Source organism: Engraulis encrasicolus, chromosome 17, assembly GCF_034702125.1.
Source record: "Engraulis encrasicolus isolate BLACKSEA-1 chromosome 17, IST_EnEncr_1.0, whole genome shotgun sequence".
NCBI lineage: Eukaryota > Metazoa > Chordata > Actinopteri > Clupeiformes > Engraulidae > Engraulis > Engraulis encrasicolus.
This window is the reverse complement of record NC_085873.1, coordinates 37,112,857-37,136,856: the sequence shown is the minus strand read 5'-3', so window position 1 is coordinate 37,136,856 and position 24,000 is coordinate 37,112,857. Positions and strand designations below refer to the sequence as shown.

Genomic DNA, 24,000 nt, shown 5'->3' with positions numbered 1-24,000 from the left:
TATGGCCCAAGTACAGTCATTTTTGCAGCTAAAAATGGCTATTTCTGGAAATTCAAAATGGCGGACAATGGAGAAGATCCCCCTTTTCCTTTATGAAAAGTGTAATTCGGTCATACTGAATACTTAGAATTTGATGACAGTATTCATGAAGAAGGTAACGTATTCATGAAGAAGGTAACATTAGTGAATGGGTAGCATGAATTCTGGAAATAAACAACTACAAATCTTACACAGTGCACCTTTAATGATTACATTACATTACATTGCATATGGCAGACGCTTTATAACCAAAGCGACTTTCAAAAGAGGACATAATCATAGCCAACATCACAAGAAAATACAAAGTGCACAGAACAACAAGTGCAGTTGCAAAGAAGGGTTAGTTTTTTTAATATATTTTTTATTTTTGTTTTTTTATAAATATAACGAGTACACACACAACACGCACACACACATCATGTCAACACATCATGTCAAGAGTCTGCCCTGAGGCTAGGTCAGCTCAAGCATTTGTCTGGTAATGATAATGGTGAACACAGCAATATTAATGAAATGATGATGGAAGTAGATCTCCAAGGCACTATGTAATGTCATTGCAATTTAGTTAAGTAAAATATGAGAGTAGTTAAATAAAATCTGAAAATACATAGGATTTTTCGTCTATGTGTTTGCATTGCCTAGAGTAGCTCTTTGAGTGCCATGGACTTGAAAACAAGTCTTTTCAGAATGTATGGCACAGTGCCAAAGACTTGATATCAAGTCAATTGCGTTTTTGTATGGGGGGTGGGGCCTAACACGTTGATCTGGTATGTTTGTTGTTCACATGGACAAAGAACTAAATTTTTATGGCTCTTGAAAAATCACTCAAACGTTGAAAAAAGTCTGGCAACCCCCCGGTCTGAATTTGAAAATGGCTGGCACTGTTAACAGTATAGCCAAATTAAGCATAGCAATGCAAGTCTACTGTATGGGAGCAAACATAATAATCAAATCACATCATCAAATATAAACTAGAAATGAGAGTGCAGACCTCCGCCAAGGAAGCTGTTTGATAGAACATTTGACTATGTTACACCCTATTTTTTATTTGAGGTCTTTCTGCCTTCTTTTTGTGGAGTTAGAGACTGCAATGTTGAGATCTGCCCTGTCCGCAATTCAATTTATGGTCACTAGCGGCGTAGATTTATAGGCCAGCAATGGTGAAGAACCTTTTTTTTAAAAATATTGGTTGTGGTTCGTGATCCGGAGCACCACCAGAATTTAATCACTTGTTCCACAGAGTTTCATCCAGGGAGGGGGGTTATTTGATGAAAATGTTCAGATTCAACTTTAGCCCAGATTTTCTAATGCTACCATGTCTTAGGAATACATTGGTGTAGTTTTTTTTTTTAATCAAGCCCGCCTGTTTTTGTCCTAATTGTCTATAGTTCCCAATGTTTTATGAGGTACAGAGTGATATATGTCCATGCTGGATCATCTAATGGCATTTCATGTGGCATGCCATGCTGGAGGTGTACTTCAGGTGTAAAAGTCAAATGTCAAGGTCATATTCAAGGTCAAAGGTCATCAATATGGTCTTAAATGCCTATTTTCTGCCATTTTTCCATGGTTCCCCATCTTTTATGGAGTGCAGAATAGAAATATGTTCATGCTGGGCTATTGAATGGTATTTCATGTACCATGCCATACTGTAAGTGAGCAGCAAAATGTGTAGTGTCAGTCCTACTTAAGGTCAAAGGTCACGAAAATGGTTTAAAATGCCTATTTTTGATGTTTCAGTGTAGAAAGTTAACTAAGGGCACTTAAATGGCTACTTATGTGGTATGCCAATATTTTACACAATGCAATATCTTATTTCTAGGTTATATTGAGGGTTAAAGTAATCAAAATTGCTTAAAAATCATGTGAACTGATCATGGAATATAGCCTCTTTGTACAGATGTGCCCACCTACATTCCATGATCAGTTCAGACCCAATCAGACTTTGCTGGAATGACTCAACTACATCATAACAACATTGATATGAGAGCCTTAGATAAGAGATTAAGACTTGGGCATTACAATTTTGAGGACAATAAGGTTAAAACATAGGCTCTGCGCAAAGGGCTAAACGCATTGTCTCTTTTATGTCACAATGATCAGTGTGGATCACTTTTGTGATATCAGCCTTTGACTACTGTTGCGCAAATTGAACACATAGTGGGTAGAAATAGTAAAGGTAATATAAACAAACCAAAAAACAGAGTTATCCTGTGGGTGATGGCACAGCCTATCTCTATTTTCCATCCTTTCTGGCTGTTTTTTGGTCACACGCATGTTTTCAATGTCCCACCCCTGGAGTTACCATGGGTTGGTGTCTATCACCCACTAAATTTGCTCAGCTGTTATTCATCCAAGATACCACATCAATGTGTGCTGTGGCAAGAAGCAGAGTGTTCAGAGCATGGACGTGATGCCAAGAGACATGCCATTGCACCAGGGGACGTATAGGAGACTAGAACGGTTTTAAAATTTAGAAGCGGGATCACCATCTCCTTCCTTGGGACAGGTGGCACAGGAAAAGCACTGCCAGAGCCCTGAAAAATGAGGTTTGCAGGGTACTGATGTGCATGTTTCTGCTCAAGTGGTCAGAAATAGTCTTCATGAAGTCTGTTTGAGGGCCTGGTATCCACAAGTGAAGCCTATCCTTACAAAGAGGCAAAGACCAATTTGCATGAACCAAAAAACATCACAAAAAGTAATTTTTGTGGTGGGGGGGTGGGGGGTTTGGAAGTTAAAAAAAAAATGACAGCAGTGTTTCAAACATGTAGTAGCATCAGAAAATCATCAGGGCTATTGTGGTATTTGGTATTTACACACCCCCAATCCAAATCCGTTGATTCGTTTTTGAGTTATCCTGCTGACAAACAGACAGGCAAACAGACAAACCAACGTGACCGAAAACATAACCGCCTTGGCGGAGGTAAAATGAATGTAAAATTCACTAAAGGGCAAAACAGGGCAGTCATGGGTGAGCGGTTAGGGCGTCAGACTTGCATCCCAGAGGTTGCCGGTTCGACTCCCGACCCGCCAGGTTGGTGGGGGGAGTAATTAACTAGTGCTCTCCCCCCATCCTCCTCCATGACTGAGGTACCCTGAGCATGGTACCGTCCCACCGCACTGCTCCCCATGGGGCGCCACTGAGGGCTGCCCCCTTGCACGGGTGAGGCATAAATGCAATTTCGTTGTGTGCAGTGTGCAGTGTTCACTTGTGTGCTGTAGACTGCTGTGTCACAATGACAATGGGAGTTGGAGTTTCCCAATGGGCTTTCACTTTCTTTCTTTCTTTCTAAACAGCTATTCAATCTCGTCCTGTGATCATTGAGCCCTATCGCACGAGATGCGTCGTGTTTCCACGAAATTAAAATAATCTATAACGGTAGTGGTGCCCTAACGATAAAGCCCCGTCTTTCGTGGTTGGGCCACACTTCCGCGGCCAATGAATATGAATGGGCTGTCCAACTCGTGGTTGATTTACGATTGATGGACCTGTCAAGCTTCCAGGAAAATGTGAGGAAGAAGCGGAGTGTAGAGGCGAACATTGCATTGGAAAACACACTGTCCAACTTAATTTGTTTTAGCCTACTTCACAGTGTGATGGGGCATACATGCTATAATAGACTATCAGTGTATGTAAAGAAGCACACTGGCCACTCACACTTCAGAAAAACGCCCTCAGGCACACGTACACACACATACAAACGCACACACACACACACACACACACACACACACACACACACACACACACACACACACACACACACACACACACACACACACAGTTTGGCAGGACAATATGCCTTTGTTCAGCAGTCCACGGTGTTTGTGAGATTCAATGATTTGACACCATTCCTTTGGATATTTCAAAGTGGCAAGATACAGGGGGTGGACAAAATAACTGAGACACCTATAATTTTAGTGTTGGAAGTTTAATGGCTCAAGTGGACCAGCCTGTTGGCCAATCTTCATTAATGGCACATTGCACCAGTAAAGTGAAGTGTGAAGGTTCAATTAGCATAGTTCAATGCACACAACATTATGGGTGACATGTCATTGTTCAAAAAGGAGAAATTCTGTGTAACTGTTGCATCTTTGACCGAGACAGCAAGTCTCGGAGCCACAGTATCTTTGCATCTTTGACCGAGACAGCAAGTCTCGGAGCCACAGTATCTTTGCATCTTTGACCGAGACAGCAAGTCTCAGAGCCACAGTATCCAAGGTAATGTCTGCATACCACCAATAAGCGGCCATATTGAATTCTGAGCAAAAATGTATGTGGCCCCATGTTTCAATTTCTTCCAATAGGGCTTCTGGTCAGTAATCCACAGAGAAAAGTGCGGTAGGACGAAAGGCCTAATTTTCCCAGCTGATGACCTGTCTACCAGAGCCAGCTCACAACAACTGCTCCGTTTCTGTGCATCTCACATCAACCCTGAACACAGATTAACACAGGGCCTATATAGGCTACACACCTGTCACTTAACAGGGCAATCATTCAATTAGTACAATCATCCAATGATTCCCAAGTACAGATTACTGGTCCATACCACAAGACCTTACAGCATTGCCGTTCTAAATCATAGTCTAACAAAACAATCACAATCTTAAACACAAAACAGAAATACAGTTGCCCCCTACACAAAACAGACTGTAGCTACATGAAAACAAAAACACAACAATCATACAAAGTCCATACACATTGAAACCCACACCCCTTCCCAAAGTCAAAGTTGTTAACTCTTAACAGCGCGTGTTCCGCATCAGTGCCAATTAAGGTCAGAGGAGCGAGAGTTCAAGTGCAGGTGTCCATCATCTGCGCTGCAGTCGCTAATAATGGCATTGATGAAACAAACAAGGTCCCAACATGAATGTGTGCTGGTGTGTGTGCGTGCGTGCGTGTGTTCACCTCTCTCCTGTGCTCCTTCTTCAAGAGCACCGAAAGCGCCAACCAACGTGTCCAAAATAACACACACATCATAAGTGACTTTAAAACCATGAATTCATGAAAAGGGGGGAATCCTCCTTTTCACAGGATGCATCTATAACGCACTGTATAATGCGTCATAATGTACTGTAAGCCCCATCAGGCAGCCAGTAGTTTATATCTAGTCATGAGCACTCATAATACCCTTGGATTTATGTAAGGGTTAACGTTCGGCGAGAAGGTCGCTACCGTGGAATAGCAGCACGACAGAGAGAATCTTTAGACCCCGACGCGGAGCGGAGGGGTCTTGTTCTCTCTGAAGTGCTGCTATTCCACAAAGCGACCAACTCGCCGAAAGTTAACCCGCTTATTATATGGATATACTTAAATGATTCACACATGCGGGGACATTTCTTTAGACCTATTTAATGTTAAGATTGTTGCTGCGCAAAACAAAACAGTGCCGTTGTGGAACATGCACCGCTAGGCAACAGCTAGGTAGGCTAGCCAGGACAACAGGTGTTGTCTATCACAGCAGCTGATTAGAGTGACAAAAGACCGGACCCCCTGCGGAGTGATATGAAACATTCGCTTTAGCCACTGACTTGTATACAAGCCAGTGGCTTTAGCAGTGAACGTCTTGTTGCCATTGACAGCGGTAGCCAGGACAACGGGTGCTGTCTATCACAGCAGCTGATAAAGTCTTGTTGAAAAGTCGCTTTAGCAGTGAAAAGTCTTGTTGCCATTGACAGCGGTCTGTTATAGACCAACCCGTCCGTTATCGAAAAATAACAGACGTCCGAACGTTGGGGAGCCCCGTTGAAATGAATGGAGCATTCGACAGATGACGTCACAACCATATAATAAAAAGTATTATAAGCTAGATTCATGGTTATTCATTATTGTTAACATAAAGCATGATGAAACTGTAAGAATTCAGAGACAGAGACCCAAATGCAGATCAGGTTTGGCAGATTTAATGTGCACACACACTGAGGTCAGGGCTAGGGTAGTTCCAAAAATAAAGATCCAACAGAAAAAACGTCAAAAGAGATACTGAGACTCGTAGAACTCGTTGCAACTAAAACATCTTCTTCAAAAACAGAGTTAAGTATTCAGGCACTTAGTCAGTTTGTCAAAAAAATGCAAAAGGCAGTCCATGAAACAAAGGTAAGTATCCAGGTAAGTGTTCAGGTTCAAAAAGGCCAAAAGGGCAGTCCACAAAAACGGTTCGCGTAACTCTCCCCTCTGTATGGCTCTGGGCCCAACAGCCCTCAGCAAAGCCAGGCTACTGGCTTTACAGAATCTACAGCACTGGCACACAGCTATTTGGCCTAAACCTGCCATTTTTTCTCAGAGTTAGAATGCCAGAGGAGTTACAACTCGAAATGAATTCCGTTTGCATTAAAAAAAAAAAAAATCAAGCGCGACAACCGCGAGGATTATTACCGTTTGACATGAGAATATCTCACTGAGTCGCAAATGTGCGCGATTGCAACACAAACATTCAGCGAGAGTAGATATTGACAGTTTCAGTTTGACAATCTTCAAAACGCATATCACACGGAATGTTTTACAATTATGGCACAGGCAAGATTTCTGGAAGTTGTTTAGGCTATGAGTTCCATGCAATGCGTGAGGAAATGTAGGCTATGTCGGGCTGGTAGCCTACTCACACACAATAATGTCTCTCTATGCTTCACCTCAAACAATAATGTCTCTCAAGTCTACCACTTATGAAAAAGCACTCAAACAACACCTACCACGGCAGAGGGATTAATGTTTTCAGCATGCAAACACTTCATATAGTAGGTCTGCTGAAGCAACAGGTGAAGAGGAGAAACGGCTGGAGCGCAGTCTGAAAGCGTCTGTCAATTAAACGCTATGGTGACGTGCATACCCAAACTCCAAACCTATATTTTGAGAATAGATTAACGTGCAATATTTTCTTTATCGCGCGAAAAGACTCTCACATTGTCGCAGCACGTTAACGCCGATAACGGCCCACCACTAGTTGTAAGTAATTATAATGTGCATTATGATTTGTTATAAATGCACTCATAATGCACTATAGATATGGGCTTCATAGAAAGTGTTTTTAAAAAAGAAAGCAATCATTACTCCCATTCAGCGTCAGTGTGCACGACCAGTCCTGTTCCCCAGTCCCCCCACTACCAAAGCTAGTTCGCTACTTTGCCATTAATTTCAATGGGACACCGCTGCCGTCCAAAATCCACTCGCGTTCTATTTTCCAAATGCAGCGCGGATCAGAGCCATCTCCCGCACCGCTACCACCCGACTACTGCCAGTTTCCATGTATTTTCGCCACGGCTGGTAAAAAACGCTTCTGTCCCTCTCCGCATCCCCACTCTTGTGTGAATTAGGCCTTATGTGTATTTTTTGGTTTACACATATGCCTTTAAAAGTTGAAAAAGCACTTTTGTTAAATTTTAATACTGCTTAATGAGTAGGCCTACTGATTTTAAAACATTTACCGTCATGCAGTGCTTACTTTACGCCTAAATAGAACAAACAATTTTTGTTATTTCAGAAATACTTGTGTAGACTTAAATATGCTATTATAGTTAGGGAAAGATATGGATATTTTGGGAAATCTGTGAACTAATTTCTTACCAATAGATTTTTTTACCATGTGTTCTTACAGGTGTCTAGACACACCTCACAATTTATCCACGGCCAAATCCAATGGGAATTTCCGTGACACCCCGTCAAAGTTGGGGTGCACAGAAGGCCTATGTAAAAATTGGAACACGGCCGATTGGGGGGAAAGGATGCATAATGGGTCATAACTTCTGAAGTAAACTACATACAGAGACAAATTAACACATTTTTCCACACATTACTGACCCAGTGAATTCAATTGAGGGGTATTTTTGGACATTTGACCACATTTGAACCCCGTTTTTGGTCAAAAACGACAAAAAACGGCCTTAAATGTGTAGAAATGTTCTTTTTTTTTTTATCATATTTCCAAGTTGCATCCATTATCACCACTTGCTCTTCATTTCTCATTTACAGTATGACAATATACTGTATATAGTCTGGATTTGATTATTCTATTGGTATTAAGGTGAAATAATAACCCAAAGTTTACCATTTTTAACCCTTTAATGCCCTAGACTGGAACCCGGAAAAAGGTTGCAGAAGGGGACATAACTTCTGAAGTAAATTACATACAGAGAATTTGTCCATACAATAATGACCCAGTGAACACAATTGAGTGGTTGTTTTGGACATTTGACCACATTTAAGCTGCGCTATTGGTCAAAAAACTGCAAAAATGGCTTTAAAAGCGTAGAAATTCAGTCATATTTTCATGTTTTATTGTGTCCGTTTTCACCACTTGCTCTTTATTTCTCATTTACAGTATGACAATATACTGTATATAGTCTGGGTTTGATTATTTATTTGGTATTAAGCTGAAATAATAACCCAAAGTTTACCATTTTTAACCCTTTAATGTCCTAGACTGGAACCCGGAAAGAGGTTGCAGAAGGGGACATAACTTCTGAAGTAAACTACATACAGAGACAAATTAACACATTTTTCCATACAATAGTGACCCAGTGAACACAATTGAGTGGTTGTTTTGGACATTTGACCACATTTAAACTGCGCTGTTGGTCAAAAAACTGCAAAAATGGCTTTAAAAGCGTAGAAATTCAGTCATATTTTCATGTTTTATTGCGTCCGTTTTCACCACTTGCTCTTTATTTCTCAATTACAGTATGACAATATACAGAATAAGGTATGGATTTGATTATTTAATTGGTATTAAGCTGAAATAATACCCCAAAGTTTACATTTTTAACCCTTTAATGCCCTAGACTGGAGCCCGGAAAATGATCAAATTTGTCAGAATGTGGGATAAGTTTGGAGGTAAACCACATGCAAACACAAATGAGCATATTTTCCCATACAATACTGACCCAAGAAATGAAATTGAGTGGTTGTTTTGGACATTTGACCACATTTAAACTGAATTTCAGGACAAAACAGCGTAAAATGTGTTGAAAATCAACCGTCTTTTCATTCGTTCAAATTAAGAATTTCATCAGTGTAAGTCCATTTTATAGGCCAACTCTATTTTGGCTTTTCAGGTTTGATGCAAAAGATTCACTTAAGTGAGATTCTGTTTCAGATTAATATCCAATACAATAACCAAATTGATTCGGTACATAATAAATTAAGAGGAGGTGAAAAAAGCACACAATAACATTGGAAACAATGAAAGGGTGATCATTTTTTGGACACATTTTAGCCCATTTACTGCTAATTCTGTCCAGAAATGCTGTGCAAGTGTTGCCGAAAGATTTAAAAAAAAAAAAAAAAAACACTTCATTGCATTTCTTGGGTCAGCATTGTATGGAAAATCTGTGTTCATCTGTGCCAAGGGCCCAAAAATGGGGTTAGTGCCAGGCAAATTCTCACTGTCTAGGCCTCTATATTTTTTCGAAACCTGTGTGTCTCTGGAGTATAGTTGTGTGATAGCAAGTTAGACATCATAGCTGTTGGATTTAACGTTTGTACATCCTCTCAAGAACCTGTCCCTGAGGGGGATTTTCTGAAAAGTGACTTTTTGTCTACCCACTAACAACAGGCCACAGAACCTTCTAAGCATCACTTTATCATTACTTACATTGTCCTTGATGTTGACAGACATAGAGGAATTCATTATATGAAAATTGTATAGCCTATAAACCATGGCCGACAATTGGTTTTATAATTGAGAGCCTATTTTCTAATAATAACAAAATCTCAACTACTGTAGAATCATGCTGTCAATCCATAGTGTTGTGAATGTTAACCTTTCAGCAGGGAGTTGAATTATATGAAAAATGCCATACTATGGGTATACATTAGAAATAGTTTTACTTTTCTGTAAGTAAGCACAACCTAATAAATGCATCAGATTTAATATTTTTGAATTAAATGAAATTAACTTCTCTACTATTGCACTGCATGGAAAAAGTTACATAAGAAATGCATTTGTAGCATAATGAGACATGTGCCTTTAATTCCTTACAGCAATCTGCTGTGACAGGGCTCATCATGTGACCGGTAGGCACCAATACTCATGAACGGCGTGACGTTTTCCATGTGCGATACGCCCTTTTGTGGGGGAAAACAACCCATGCAAGTCAATACTCATGAACGGCGTGACGTTTTCCATGTGTGTTACGCCCATTTGTGGGGGGAAACAACCCATGCAAGTCAAGTGGGGATGTTGGGGTTTAATAAACAAAAGATACGGACCTGTAGACTAGCGTTTTTCACGCGCAACATGCAGAAAACGTGATGTGTTGCCGGCTGTTCAGATAATAATGCCAAATAGCCATGGCTGAAGCATGGACTGTGTTCATTTAGACAAGCCGATGTAGCATGTAAGTGATGAGACATTCGGTTTGTTTTCACCCATAAAGGTGCGTAACGTATATACAAGCAAAGTACCTGGATGGCCGTTCATGCCTATTGGTGATGTTGGGGTTTAATAAACTAAAGATAAGGACCTGTAGACTAGTGTTGTTCACACGCAACATGCTGAAAACGTGTTGTGTTGCCGGCTGTTCAAATAATATAGCCGAACAGCTGTGGAGAAGCATGGACTGTGTTCATTGAGGCTAGCCGATGTTGTATGTAAGTTGCTGGCTTTGCTACTTGTGCAGCCACCATGTCGTCAGTAATCTGCCCTGATTGGCAGTCATCTAGTTGACGTGAATTGAGTGTCCAGTCCACATGTTTGTGAAGAAGTTCACTCACTGCCTCATGAAGCAGCTTTTTATGTCTTGGGAAGTCACATTAGATATTTCTGTCCACCTTTTTTGCCAAGCATTCAACCCCACCTTTCTAAGACCATGCAGACCTCATTGTGATCATGCAAATATCTGCGGAATTGCAAACACGACTATTAACTGCTGGGGGTGGGGTTGTGGCTTGACCTGGTATGGATCACAGACTACCATCTCAGTTTGTCAGACTGGGGGACCTAACATCAGAGTGTGTGGTCAGTACGTAGCACTGGTGCTCAGGGCCGCTGACTGCTTTGGCTGTGCCCAGGACAAAGCCATCAGAAAGGGCCCCCAACTCAATACATTCAATGTAATGGAGACCGAATTCTGGGCCCCATCTCTCCCTGGGCCAAGGACAATTGACCCTTTTGTCCCCTCCTGTCAGCTTCCCTGCTGGTGCACCACAGGAAACCACATTCCCCAGTAGCATTTACCCTATTCTGTACTCCACCGAATTCATCTACAGCTCAGAGCACTTTGTTGGTGGGTGCCAGGCTAACCAAATACAGCTGAGCACCACTAAATCCAAGGGAGATGGGTAGGTTTAGGTATTTCAGAAACACATACATTAGAGCATCTCTGAGTGCATAGCATGTCGAACCTTGTGCTGATGTGCTACATTTGCAGAAAACCACACCAGATGCCTCTACAGTCAGCTAAGAACAGGAAATAACTGAGGCTATAACTCACACAGGCTCACTAACATTGGTCAATATAAGATTGGACAATTACACTTAGCTGCTGCTTTTTTATCCAACACACATATTGGTGACAGTCCTTGGAGCAATGTGGGTTTAGGTGCCTTGCTCAAGGACACTTCAGTCATGAAGGTGAAGGGATAGGTAAGGATGGGATTTGAACCTGCAACTCAGTGAACTCCCTAACCATTACACCACGGATGTGAACAAGTTTTTTGGGGGGTGACCATGAAATCCACAGTTAACCATGGTTTATTGAGCATGGTTTGTGACTATGGTTAAAACATAGACACAAACCATGCTGAAAAAAACATTGAAACCATGAATAACCATGATCCATGGTTAGTCAGGAACCACAGTTTTCATGGTTACCCAAAAAAGCATGCACAAGCCATTGTAATACTATGGTTGTTTCAGAGTACTTAGAGAAACCATGGTTACTTTACTATAGTAAAACCATGGTCGATTTTCGTAAGGGCTTTAGCACCATTTGAACTATGCTGGAATGCCACAGCCTACCTGAGTATCGTTGAAGGCAGTTAAAGCAGTTCTGTAAGCAAAAGGGGGTCCAACATAGCACTAGCAAGGTGTACCTAATTAAGTGGTCGTAGAGTGTATACTACCTCCAGAGATACAACTAATTGTTTTTTAATCTCCAACAAAGCTATTATTAGCAGTGATGCAATTATGTATGATTTGATAAGGCATGAATTGCCATATTACATCATTTTATTTTGAAACATAAATAAAAATGACAAACTGGATGGTGTAACTATCAGGTTAAATGTTTATCTTAATTAATATGTATATTCAAACCACTGTAGGAAGCTGGAATAACAGCCAGAAGTGGTCTAAGCGAAACTCAGGCGGTTTTCTTTTTTTCTTTTTCTTCAAATGGCATATTTACCAAAGAGGGTGATCCAACTAGCTATCGCACCGATATACAGATATACAGTATACTTCAGAGATACATAGCTCTCAGAAAAAAAAAACATTGAGGAAATTTACCAACCCCCCACTCCCACCCCAACTGCTACCAGTGACCAGCACCCGCCCACCCAATTGCACCTCCACCACACTGACATCTATGACAGTTTGATCATTTTAAATTTGATCAAAAGTTAAAAAAACAAAACTAAAAAAAAACACTCTGTTTCATTTCTTGGGTCAGTATTGTATGGGAAAATATGCTCATTTGTGTTTGTATGTGGTTTGCCTCCAAACTTATCCCACATTCTGACAAATTTCATCATTTTCCGGGCTCCAGTCTAGGGCATTAAAGGGTTAAAAATGTAAACTTTGGGGTATTATTTCAGCTTAATACCAATCAAATAATCAAATCCATACCTTATTCTGTATATTGTCATACTGTAATTGAGAAATAAAGAGCAAGTGGTGAAAACGGATGCGATAAAACATGAAAATATGACTGAATTTCTATGCTTTTAAAGCCATTTTTGCAGTTTTTTGACCAACAGCGCAGTTTAAATGTGGTCAAATGTCCAAAACAACCACTCAATTGTATTCACTGGGTCACTATTGTATGGACAAATGTGTTAATTTGTCTCTGTATGTAATTTACTTCAGAAGTTATGTCCCCTTCTGCAACCTTTTTCCGGGTTCCAGTCTAGGGCATTAAAGGGTTAAAAATGGTAAACTTTGGGTTATTATTTCACCTTAATACCAATAGAATAATCAAATCCAGACTATATACAGTTTCCACAGTCACAGTCAGACCATCATCAGTGCCGATGATGGATGATCAGCAGGCACTGATGATGGTCTGACTGTGACCGAAACGTTTGCACTACACTTGGGTAGCACCTTTTTTTGTTTTTCTAATGCAATAAAAAGTTCAACATTGCATTCGGCAGAACGGTGTGCGAGTTCCCCTTCTTTGCTTCAAGTTAATCCACTGGAACCTACGCACCCACCAGGCATCAAGTTCAAAGGCGCGGTACCTCCATTGAAAGAAAGCATACTGTAAATGAGAAATGAAGAGCAAGTGGTGATAATGGATACAACTTGGAAATATGATAAAAAAAAAAAAAAATTTCTACACATTCAAGGCCATTTTTTGTCGTTTTTTACCAAAAACGGGGTTCAAATGTGGTCAAATGTCCAAAAATACCCCTCAATTGAATTCACTTGGTCATTAATGTGTGGAAAAATGTGTTCATTTGTCTCTGTATGTAGTTATGACCCATTATGCATCCTTTCCCCCCAATCGGCCGTGTTCCAAGCTTTACATAGGCCTTCTGTGCACCCCAACTTTGAAGGGGTGTCACGGAAATTCCCATTGGATTTGGCCGTGGATAAATTATGAGGTGTGTCTAGACACCTGTAAGAACACATGGTAAAAAAATCTATTGGTAAGAAATTAGTTCACAGATTTCCCAAAATATCCATATCTTTCCCTAACTATTACTTTGATAGTTCAATAACTCCTAAGGAACATTTTGTAAGCACATTTTTTCTCATGGTGGTGACTGAAGAACTGACGGTGGTGACAGTAATCTGTAGGTGGTGACAGTGGCCTCATTATTACCCACATTTAACAAAATAAATAGCCCTCTCAAGTCAATGGTATCCTGTATAAACACTTTATCACTGATTTTTGAGAATGTGGCAGAAAAAAAGAAAAAAAGTTGTTCAAACCTAAAATATAGAGGTGTATTATCATAGACGAAGGTCTTGGCTGTGCTCGGAATATATTAGCTAAGCTCCCCATGTTGTATTTTTCATAAAATAGGGTCTTGGTTTTGTCAACAGCGTCAGACAGAATTAGAAGTAAAAAAATAAGTTTACTGTATTGTAGTGAAGAATTACTTTAATAATTCAACATAATTGTAGATGCATATTGTAAGCATATTCTTTAAACTTGTCAAAAACATGTAAAACTCCTTCCAAAAAAACAACTTCTGTGTTTTTTGTGACCTCCATCAGATGTCACCACCATCAGGTTTTTTGTCTGCCGTGGTGACAAAAAACTCTCCAAATGCACCTCAATAGAAGCTAGAGTATTTTGGATCACAATTATGTCTGGTAATGTTTCATTAACCACGACAATTTAGCACAATATGGAACAAGATTACGAGCTATGGAACAAAATCTGACGGTGGCTGACAAAAAACTATTCTTTTACATATTATGCATCGCTTGTTCACATTAGCCATTTCGTTTTCACCCTGTTTCTTAGGTGCTTCATATCTCCGCTGAAAAAGAATATATTAATAAACACTAATATAATAGAATACTATTAAAAACCCTGACGATGCTAACAGTTTATGGTTAGGACAGAACTAGTGTCCAAACAAATTAACAAATTGAAGAGAAAATAGTAAGCCTACAGGAGCTGAAGGTTTGAAAAAGGGTCCTCAGTAATGAAGATGACTTTGTGCTTACCTGAATTTATTGTCTTTTTAAAAAACAATCTGACGGCGGTGACGAATATGCTGGACACATTTTGAGCAATCAGAAAATAATAGTAAATATTATTTTACATTAATTGATTTTCAACAGAATTAGCAATTTTGTTGCTGGGACATGTTTTTGTCAAACTTTTAAGAATCAGTGAATTCATAGGCACTTAGTAAAGATATGTATGTAAGTAGGTAGGCTACTACTTGTAGATCACCAGTGCTCGATGACGCTATACTTCACAGATGACAATTTCTAAATGCACAAAAAGGAAAGGGGATGAAGTATCACTCTGAACATCGAGTGAAAATAAAACATTTAACTTTACTTTATTACAGTAATGGGCATATATATGAACGTAGGTATTAGATCACCTGTGCTCGATCAGACTGATGACGCTTTGCTTACAGATGCCAATTTCTAAATGCACAAAAAGAAAAGGGGTGCTTGCCTAGGGCAACAAACTGATTAGAACCGGCCATGGACATTCATTAGGTGACCTAACACACAGAGCTTGACTAATCCTATTTCAAATAACTGCTACATAGACCTATTTAACATAAAATTACCACCCACAACAACCTATACAGCATTAAAGAGGCCAGAGGATTATCAGGATGGGGAACTTGTTCAGATCTTTACAGAGGGCTAAACAGTGAGGGTGTCAAACTGGTTCAGATCATCAAAGAAGGCTCAGTAATAAGGGTGTCAAACTGGTTCAGACTTCACATATGGCTTAGCAGTCAGGGTATAAAAGTAGCTCAGATCATCAGAGAGGGAGAAACCACAGTGGGCTCAACACAAGATACAGCACTGAAGATACTGCAAGAAACCGTCGGCTACATCTTATAGGACAGGAGGTAAGGAAAGATTGATATGATAATTATTTCAATTTCCTTGTGACTGGGCTTGTTCATGATGTGTGTATGCAGTCTGAGTAAGTTTATTAACACTTAAGTGCAATTTTCTGGTTTTAAGGGTGCGTTCAGATTTTAAGGTTGCGTCAGGGCAGTTGGAGCTTTATTAATGTTCTCTTCAATGAATTCCCTACCCACTTCAAACTATGATTTTGCTGATATTACTGTAACTAAGAAGCATGATAAAATCATTTTGAAATTCATTTATTATACATCTGACTGTTTTGTGACCAACAGCTGTTGAACACACTGAAGACTTATCGATCCTCAATCACAGAAGTCCACGTTTGGAACTTTGAGAGTGTGAACACTATAGAACCAACAGGATGTGGCTGGCTCTGCAAGGAATATTCCTCTGGTGGCCGCTGGACTTTCTTAGGAGAATCTACTGGTTCCTCTTCAGCAAGTCCAGCCCGTTCTCCCTGGAGTCTGTGAGGTCCAAGGAGCCCCAGCAGATGGACCAGAAGAAGAGGGACAAGGTGTTGAAGAAAGGTGAGCCAAAGTCAAATTCGTCAATGCCACCATTGCATTGAGGGCTTACATTTTTTAGTAAAGAATGAAAAAAAGTCCACAACCATACAAGTAAACACAGGGGCGTAGGCAGAAATAATAGAACAGCTGGGCCCAGAAAAAATCGGACGGGCCCAACCCGAAAGCGTGTAGGTAGATATTATAATATCGTGCTCAAAAATGATACTTTGAAATTGAAATCATAGAAATCACAGAAGATGAACCAAACTTTTGACAAAATGATTAATTATCGCTCAGTGCTATGCCATTAATTATAGTTCAATGAGGCAACAGTTGACTGTCAAGTGTGAATGGGGTGGGCTTGGATGTCAAGTGGGCGGGCCCAGGCCCACCCAGGCCCACCCCTGGCTACGCCTATGGTAAACAGTATTATATGGTTGTATTATATGAAAGCATACAGTACCGTATATTCAAGGTTTCATGCAAACAGCATACACATTCACAGGCACACTCACACTCACACGTGAGTGTACACACCGCTCACACCCTTTGATATTCCCCCATCTGTGTGCAGACTTCACTAAGGAGTGTATACCACATGATCTGGACGCGGTTATCATCGGGAGTGGAGTAGGGGGCTTGACAGCGGCCGCCTGCCTGGCGAAGGTTGGGAAGAAGGTTCTGGTTCTAGAACAGCACGACACCGCCGGGGGATGCACCCACTCCTTCGTCGAGAAGGGCTTCGAGTTCGATGTCGGTAAGACTTGGTGATAGTGCACAGAGGTGTTTGTGTGTTTGAGAGTTTGTGTGTGTGTGTGTGTGTGTGTGTGTGTGTGTGTGTGTGTGTGTGTGTGTGTGTGTGTGTGTGTGTGTGTGTGTGTGTGTGTGTGTGTGTGTGTGTGTGTGTGTGTGTGTGTGTGTGTGTGTGTGTGTGTGTGTGTGTGACACTGGTAAGGCCACTTGATAGTTCACTGTGTGTGCATGTCTGTTTGCACTATGGACATAACAACTGAAATGGATTTGGACTAAAAGGAGCACAACTAGGCTTGTGATGGTGTTTTATTTGTGTGTGTGTGTGTGTGTTTGTTTGTCATTGGGTGTATGCATGTCTGTCCATGTATGTGTGCATGAATCCAGGCCTCCACTACGTCGGCCAGATGCACGAGAACGGCCTGACGAAGGTGGCGATTGACCAGATCACTGAGGGCCAGCTGGAGTTCGTGAAGCTGGACCAGCACATCAACACCATGCACATCGGCCAGGGGGACGACTGCCGCACGTACACGCTCCTCAGCGGCGAGACCGAGATGGAGGCCCACCTGAAGAAGCAGTTCCCCAACGACGCACAGGCCGTGGAGAACTTCTTCAAACTGATGAAGGTACTGAATGGGCAGGATATTAACCTGTAGAGTAGCGTTTCTCTACGGGGGCGGTAGAGCCTGTGATGGAGTGACCATCACTAGGGTTGTGGGTGTGTTCTGACTAACACGCCAACGAGCCTGGCTCTTTGGTGTAGCAGTCAGAGCCCCAGTTTACTACCCCAGAGGGTCTGGGTTTGAGTCCCAACTGGGCAACTCTACTCCCCTTTGCTACAGAGCCCCCCAGGGGACATTGGGGAGCTCTAGGGGGGGCGTTTAGAAGGATACAGCTGAGATGGGGCTGTGCTTAGTTGCCATTGGGGGGCATTAGTTCATTTTATTTTTTTAATACTAAGGGGGGCATTGTCAGGCTTATGATGAGGTCAAAGGGGCGTTGGGAGGCTTGTGAAGAGGCGGTTCTAGAGTCAAGTGGGGCCCCAAGCGAAAATGCAAAAGAATGAACATTTGAACCAAAATCACCATTACTGTAGTACAGTATGGGCTGTTATTCACTATATAGGGGCTTGGGGGCCCTGCCTGCCTAGCCTGGAGGCAAGATGCTTGAATTTCAATTAAGTGATTTCAAGGTTGTGAAAAAGCTTGAATTTTTGGTGAAGTGCTTGAAAATGCTTGAAATTTGTGTGATATCAAACTCAGTAAGCCAAATAATAGAAATAAATTGTTCAGGTACATCAATTTTAGGGTGTCGAATGGCAAATCCCATCTGACATCTCACTACCTCAGATTTTTTATTAGAATGCAGGAAATTGCTTCTTAAAAACACAACATTTTCTGGGTGAGGACCCCCACACCCCCTCCCGTGAACTATTAAAGGTGCTGAGAAGCTGAAAATGTGGTGCCTGAAGGTGCTTGAAAAGTGCTTGAATTTGTTCATGAAAAAGGTGTGGGAACCCTGTAGAGCCTGATAGGGGTGTTAGAGAGCCCTTGGCAGCGTAGAGGGGGGCACATATGGGGGTTGTTGGGAAGGCCCTTTTAAAGGCCGCCTCTCAACGTCATTTCATTAATATTGCTGTGTTCCCCATTGTTATTGAATGAGGTACGCATTGGTCCTATTTTAAAAAACGTTCTGTAAGCTATGTAAGATAGGAGAAAAGTGTGGATCTCTGAGCCATCATCACAATGCATTTACTTCCTGTCAACATGCTTCTAATTGAGCTTACAGCTGAGTCTGATCATTTTTGCCCCATTCTTTAGCTATGTTCAAAACAGATTCCTGCCCTGGCCTCACTGAAGCTCATCCCTCGCTGGCTGGCCCTCTTTCTGCTCAAGTCTGGCATTGCTGACCGCCTCCTCTCCGTCTTCAAGCTGTCGCACACCAGCGCCTCCTGGTGGGCAGACCAGCAGACCAACAACAAGGACCTGCAGCTCATGTTCAACTACCTCTTCCATGGTGAGCCAACTAGACTCAGAGAGAGACAGAGAGAGAGAGAGAGAGAGAGAGAGAGAGAGACAGAGACAGAGACAGAGACAGAGAGAGAGAGAGAGAGAGACAGAGAGAGTTGTATAGTAATGAAGTAGAAATACTTAAAGTGATACTGTCCCATTTTGGAAATAAGCTCATATTACACAGCCCCTTGAGTTGGATAATAGAGTTATACATTTCCCCTGTACTTTCAACCGTTCTGAGAGTATGGCAGTGCAAATGTGACCTCCATGCTAGCAGTTAACATTGAGTTCTATGAGACCAGCTGGCGGCTAACTGGTCTCATAGGAGTCAACGTTAACTGCTAGCTTGGAGGTAAAATTTGCACTGCCATTCTCGGAGAACGGTTGCAAGTACAGGAGAAGGGTAAACCTAATTTATTTAACTCAAGGGGATATGTAATATGAGCTTATTTCCAAAAATGGTACAGTATGACTTTAAGTAGTCGACTTATAGGCCTACTAAAATGTTTGTACTTGTACTTTTGTTTTCAGAAATTCCTCTAGGCCTACTTGTACTTTTTGCATGTGTGTGAGAGAGTCGGGGAAGGATTGGCAAATGATACAGAAACCATTCATCATTTGCCAATCCTTCCCCGACTCTCTCACACACATGTATCAGTATCAAAAACCATTAAAGGGACACTGTGTGAGATTTTTAGTTGTTTATTTCCAGAATGTATGCTGCCCATTCACTAATGTTACCTTTTTCATGAATACTTACCACCAGCATCAAATTCTAAGTATTCATTATATCTGGAAAAAATGCACTTTTCATACATGAAAAGGGGGATCTTCTCCATGGTCCGCCATTTTGAATTTCCAAAAATAGCCAATTTTAGCTGCAAAAATGACTCTACTTGAACCATACTAGAAAATATTTGTTTATTACTTAGTAAACTTTCATGTAAATATCAAATTTGGCAATAGGCAGCCCAGTTTCAATGAGCAGCATAGTTGCAGTACCTTTTTTGACCATTTCCTGCACAGTGTCCCTTTAACAGTGTATGTTAATGATTACGTAATGGGAAATAATAGAGATAATGGTTCACAAATGTTTCACAAAGGGTTGTCTAAGGTTTGAATAATGCTTAACAAATGCATAACTAATGCTTAACAAGGAGTCGGTATTGTTTTGAATACTATTGTACTTCCAGTTGAGTATGGTAGAAGAGAACTTCTACTTCTACTCAAGTCAGGTTCTTGATTTAGTACTTGTACTTTTACCACTCCTTCAGTCCCCTACTTTAAAGTTTAAACTTTCAAATAGTTCAGTGTGTAATGTGCTAGTGTGAGTAGCTCTATTCTTTTGATTTTCTCCTCTTTGCTTTTGCTTTGATATGTCTGTCTATGTGTCATGCCTGGTGAGAGGTGATTGTCTTGCAAATACAACTACTAACTAACTACCGAACTAACTGTATTGCATTCTCTACTAACTAACTACCTAACTAACTGTATTGCGTTCTCTTCCCTACAGGAACTCCACCTAAGGACTCCAGCATCCTCATGAACTCCCTGCTCGTCCACCACTACAAGCGTGGTGCCTACTATCCTAAGGGGGGCGCCAGTGAGATCCCTTACCACATCAGCAACACCATCCGCAAGTATGGCGGAGAGGTGCTGGTGAGGGCGCCGGTCTCTCGAATCCTATTGGATGCTGAAGGAACTGCGTGTGGTGAGTGTTGGCCTGGGCAAAAGGATGGCACAGCATAATATTTCTCAGGAGGGGCTCTACAGCCCCCCCAGGGGGTGTTAGGGAACCCTAGGGGGCCGGTGGCAGGCTAATGATGAGATCCAGGGGGAGCTTTTTCAAAAAAGGTTTAGAACCATTGGCATAGACCTTTAACAGTGCCTTACTAAGAAGCATTTATTCTGCATTTGTTAACTCAATACCTAACACTTTGCTTTGCCTTATTTCTGATCAATATCTTTGTTGTCTTATTCAGATAATGTAGTTACATTACAGCATTGTTCTTTACACGTGGAAATTATGTTGCAGGCAGCAATTTCACGAGATACAGAGATCCCTTTAATCATAATTACTTTCTTGTTGTTCATATACGTATGTTATGTGTGGTTATTAGCTCCATGTGGACTGGTTCATGATTTTTTTTTTCTGTTTGTTATATATTTCACAACGTATTATATGGCCATATATGGCATCATTGGCATGTGTCATTTATGTTTCAGGATGTGTTACATTTCATCATCTGTCTTTTATGATACATATAATGTGTTACATTTCATGATGATTATGACTGTATATATAATAGGCCTACTAGTGAAAGGGACGTAGAGTTGCCCACAGACTATGCTACCACTGATTATGCGATACAGTGTATGGCCCTGTGTGTCATTTATGGTTTTGTATGTGCTATATTCCATACTGCAGTGATTCTCAAACTATGGGCCGGGGCCCACTGGTGGGCCCTGAAGGTATTCCAAGTGCGCCTTGAAATCGTTTTCCAAAAATAATAATCATATTTTGGTGTGTGTTGCTATTGATTTATTTGAGTTTTATTCTTAATTGGGTCAGAGGTGGGCCCCGAACATTTTTGACAATTTCCAGTGGGCCCCAAGTTGAAAAAGGTTGGGAACCCCTGCCATAATGGAATGCTTATATGCTACGTCTGTCTTGTGATTGATCAGGTGTGGTGGTGAAGAAAGGCCAGGAGGAAGTGGAGGTGAGGTCTAAAGTGGTCATCTCCAACTGCGGCCTGTTCAACACCTTCAACAGGCTCCTGCCCCGTGAGATCAGCATGCAGCCTGGTGAGTCCTGACATTACATTACCTGTTAGAAGGGGCGGTGCCAGAAATTTTGGAGCTCATGAAAAATTTGAATTTTGGGCCCCCTTAAGGACCCTTTTCAGTGCTGTCAGTGCTTGGGCCCTTAGAATCTGTATCACTCCCCCCCCCTAGCGGCACCCATGCCTGTTAGTACCTACTAGCCTGGCCATCGCACTTTATAGCATTTTTGTCTCAAACAACATCAATGAGCAAGCATCTTGATCTTCATCACACTTCCTTTATCTTGTGGAAAATGTGTCCTATTTTAGAGATATTGCTATGTCAAATGTACAGTAACGGCAATATCTTAACCTCATACCAAGGCCTTGAAGGCATTTTTCTCAGTGTAAATGTTGGTGTAGTTACAGCTCTTTGCCTCTGTGGGGCAGTATTGACTGCCTTTGTAAACCACAACAGATCAGAGATTACATACGTACATGCGGCCATCAGGGCAGTCATGGGCTTGCTGTAAATCAACCTCATCCTGCCCTGCAATTCAAACTCCCCCAACAGGATTCTGCATCATGACATTAGCAATCTGGTCACGACAGCTTCATGGCTGGCTTCAAGCATATAATGACACTATGAGACTGTTGATGAAGCTACCAAGATGGACCAGTGCTAGCTACCTCTTTGTGTACTCCAATTCTTCTATTCTTAACTTCTCTATGTACATTTTTGACTGTTGTCTTGATATGGACCATGTACTTTGAGTCTGATGTAAATAAAGAATTGAATTGAAATGGGCTGGGGTTTGACATGGGGCTAGCCTTCAGTTAGGGTGTATCAGAACTAAAGACCACAAACACATGTCATGTAGATCCCAAAGTGTCTTGGAAATCCTTCATGACAGCAGCTGGACCCTGCAATTTAGCAAACCAGCCAAACCTCAGCATCAAAGACCCTGAAGCATAAATCATGTACCGTCTAATTTCATTCTATTCTATACTGCTCTATTCTATTATGCATACAAATGTAGACAGAATAAATCATGTACCATCTATTCCATTCTATTCTATACTGCTCTATTCTATTATGCATACAAATGTAGACAGAATAAATCATGTACCATCTATTCCATTCTATTCTATACTGCTCTATTCTATTATGCATACAAATGTACACAGAATATGCTATTCATGTCTTCGCTTTCTCTTTGTTTATGACTTCTTTGTTTGTTTACATACAGATATCCAGGCTCGTGTGAACCTCCTGAAGCCAGGTAAGGGATGCTTGCTCACCTTCTGCGGATTTGATGCCATTCCAGAGGAGCTCGGACTTAGCCAAGCCACCAACTGGTTCTACAAGGACAACGACATGGACAAGATGTGAGTGCATGAATATTACATCCTTGACTCATATGATACCTCACACTCGTAGCTCTTTGAGTGCCATGGACTTGAAAACGAGTCTTTTCAGAATGTGTGGCACAGTACCAAAGACTTGATATCATGTAATTTGCGTTTTGTGGAGGTGGGGCCTAACACGTTGACCTTGTTGTTCACATGGACAAAGAACTCAATTTTTTATGGCTCTTGAAAAAACACTCAAATGTTGGAAAAAGCCTGGCAACCCACTGGTCTGAATTTGAAAATGGCTGGTTAAGAGCGTGAATTGTGACATAACCTTGTCCTTGACCTGAAATGGCCCAATTCCACATTTGGAGCAACAATCTTACAAATTGTTTGTCATATTTGCTATGTTTACAATGATTGCTGAAGGTATAGTATGTGTTTGGTGAGACTACTACATCATTACAACAAGCATTTAGTAGATTCTGTGTGTGTCAGTTTGTGTAAGTTGAATAACTTCTTACACAAACTGAATGAAATCGTGATTGTGTAGTGTTAGGTTGGATAACATCTCTACCATGAACAAAATAAAAATGTAGAAACCTCAGAAAAAAGGAAAAAATGGAAGCGCTGTGTAGATCCAGACTTTATTACACGGGTCCTCTAACAGTAAGTGGGTAAAGTAGACATCAAAAAATAAAGACCAGGAGACTGTGGGACTCCGGTTTCTTCTTTTTTACTTTTTCTCAAAGGCAAATAGACTGCCCGACGCGTTTCAACCTAATAACACGTCGGGCAGTCTATTTGCCTTTGAGAAAAAGAACAAAAGCAAGAAGCA

General features: G+C 41.1%; 1 protein-coding gene across 1 annotated transcript in view; it reads left to right on the top strand.

The window, feature by feature from the left end:
* Positions 1-16,137: 16,137 nt before the first annotated feature.
* Positions 16,138-24,000, top strand: part of LOC134467032 (inactive all-trans-retinol 13,14-reductase-like) — an 18,137-nt gene continuing 10,274 nt past the window's right edge. Inside the window, exons 1-7 of the mRNA XM_063220956.1 lie at positions 16,138-16,303; positions 16,857-17,039; positions 17,420-17,661; positions 18,856-19,051; positions 20,561-20,758; positions 21,733-21,852; positions 23,060-23,198. Coding sequence (XP_063077026.1) covers positions 16,138-16,303; positions 16,857-17,039; positions 17,420-17,661; positions 18,856-19,051; positions 20,561-20,758; positions 21,733-21,852; positions 23,060-23,198 — 1,244 coding nt within the window. The remainder of the gene's footprint in view (positions 16,304-16,856; positions 17,040-17,419; positions 17,662-18,855; positions 19,052-20,560; positions 20,759-21,732; positions 21,853-23,059; positions 23,199-24,000) is intronic.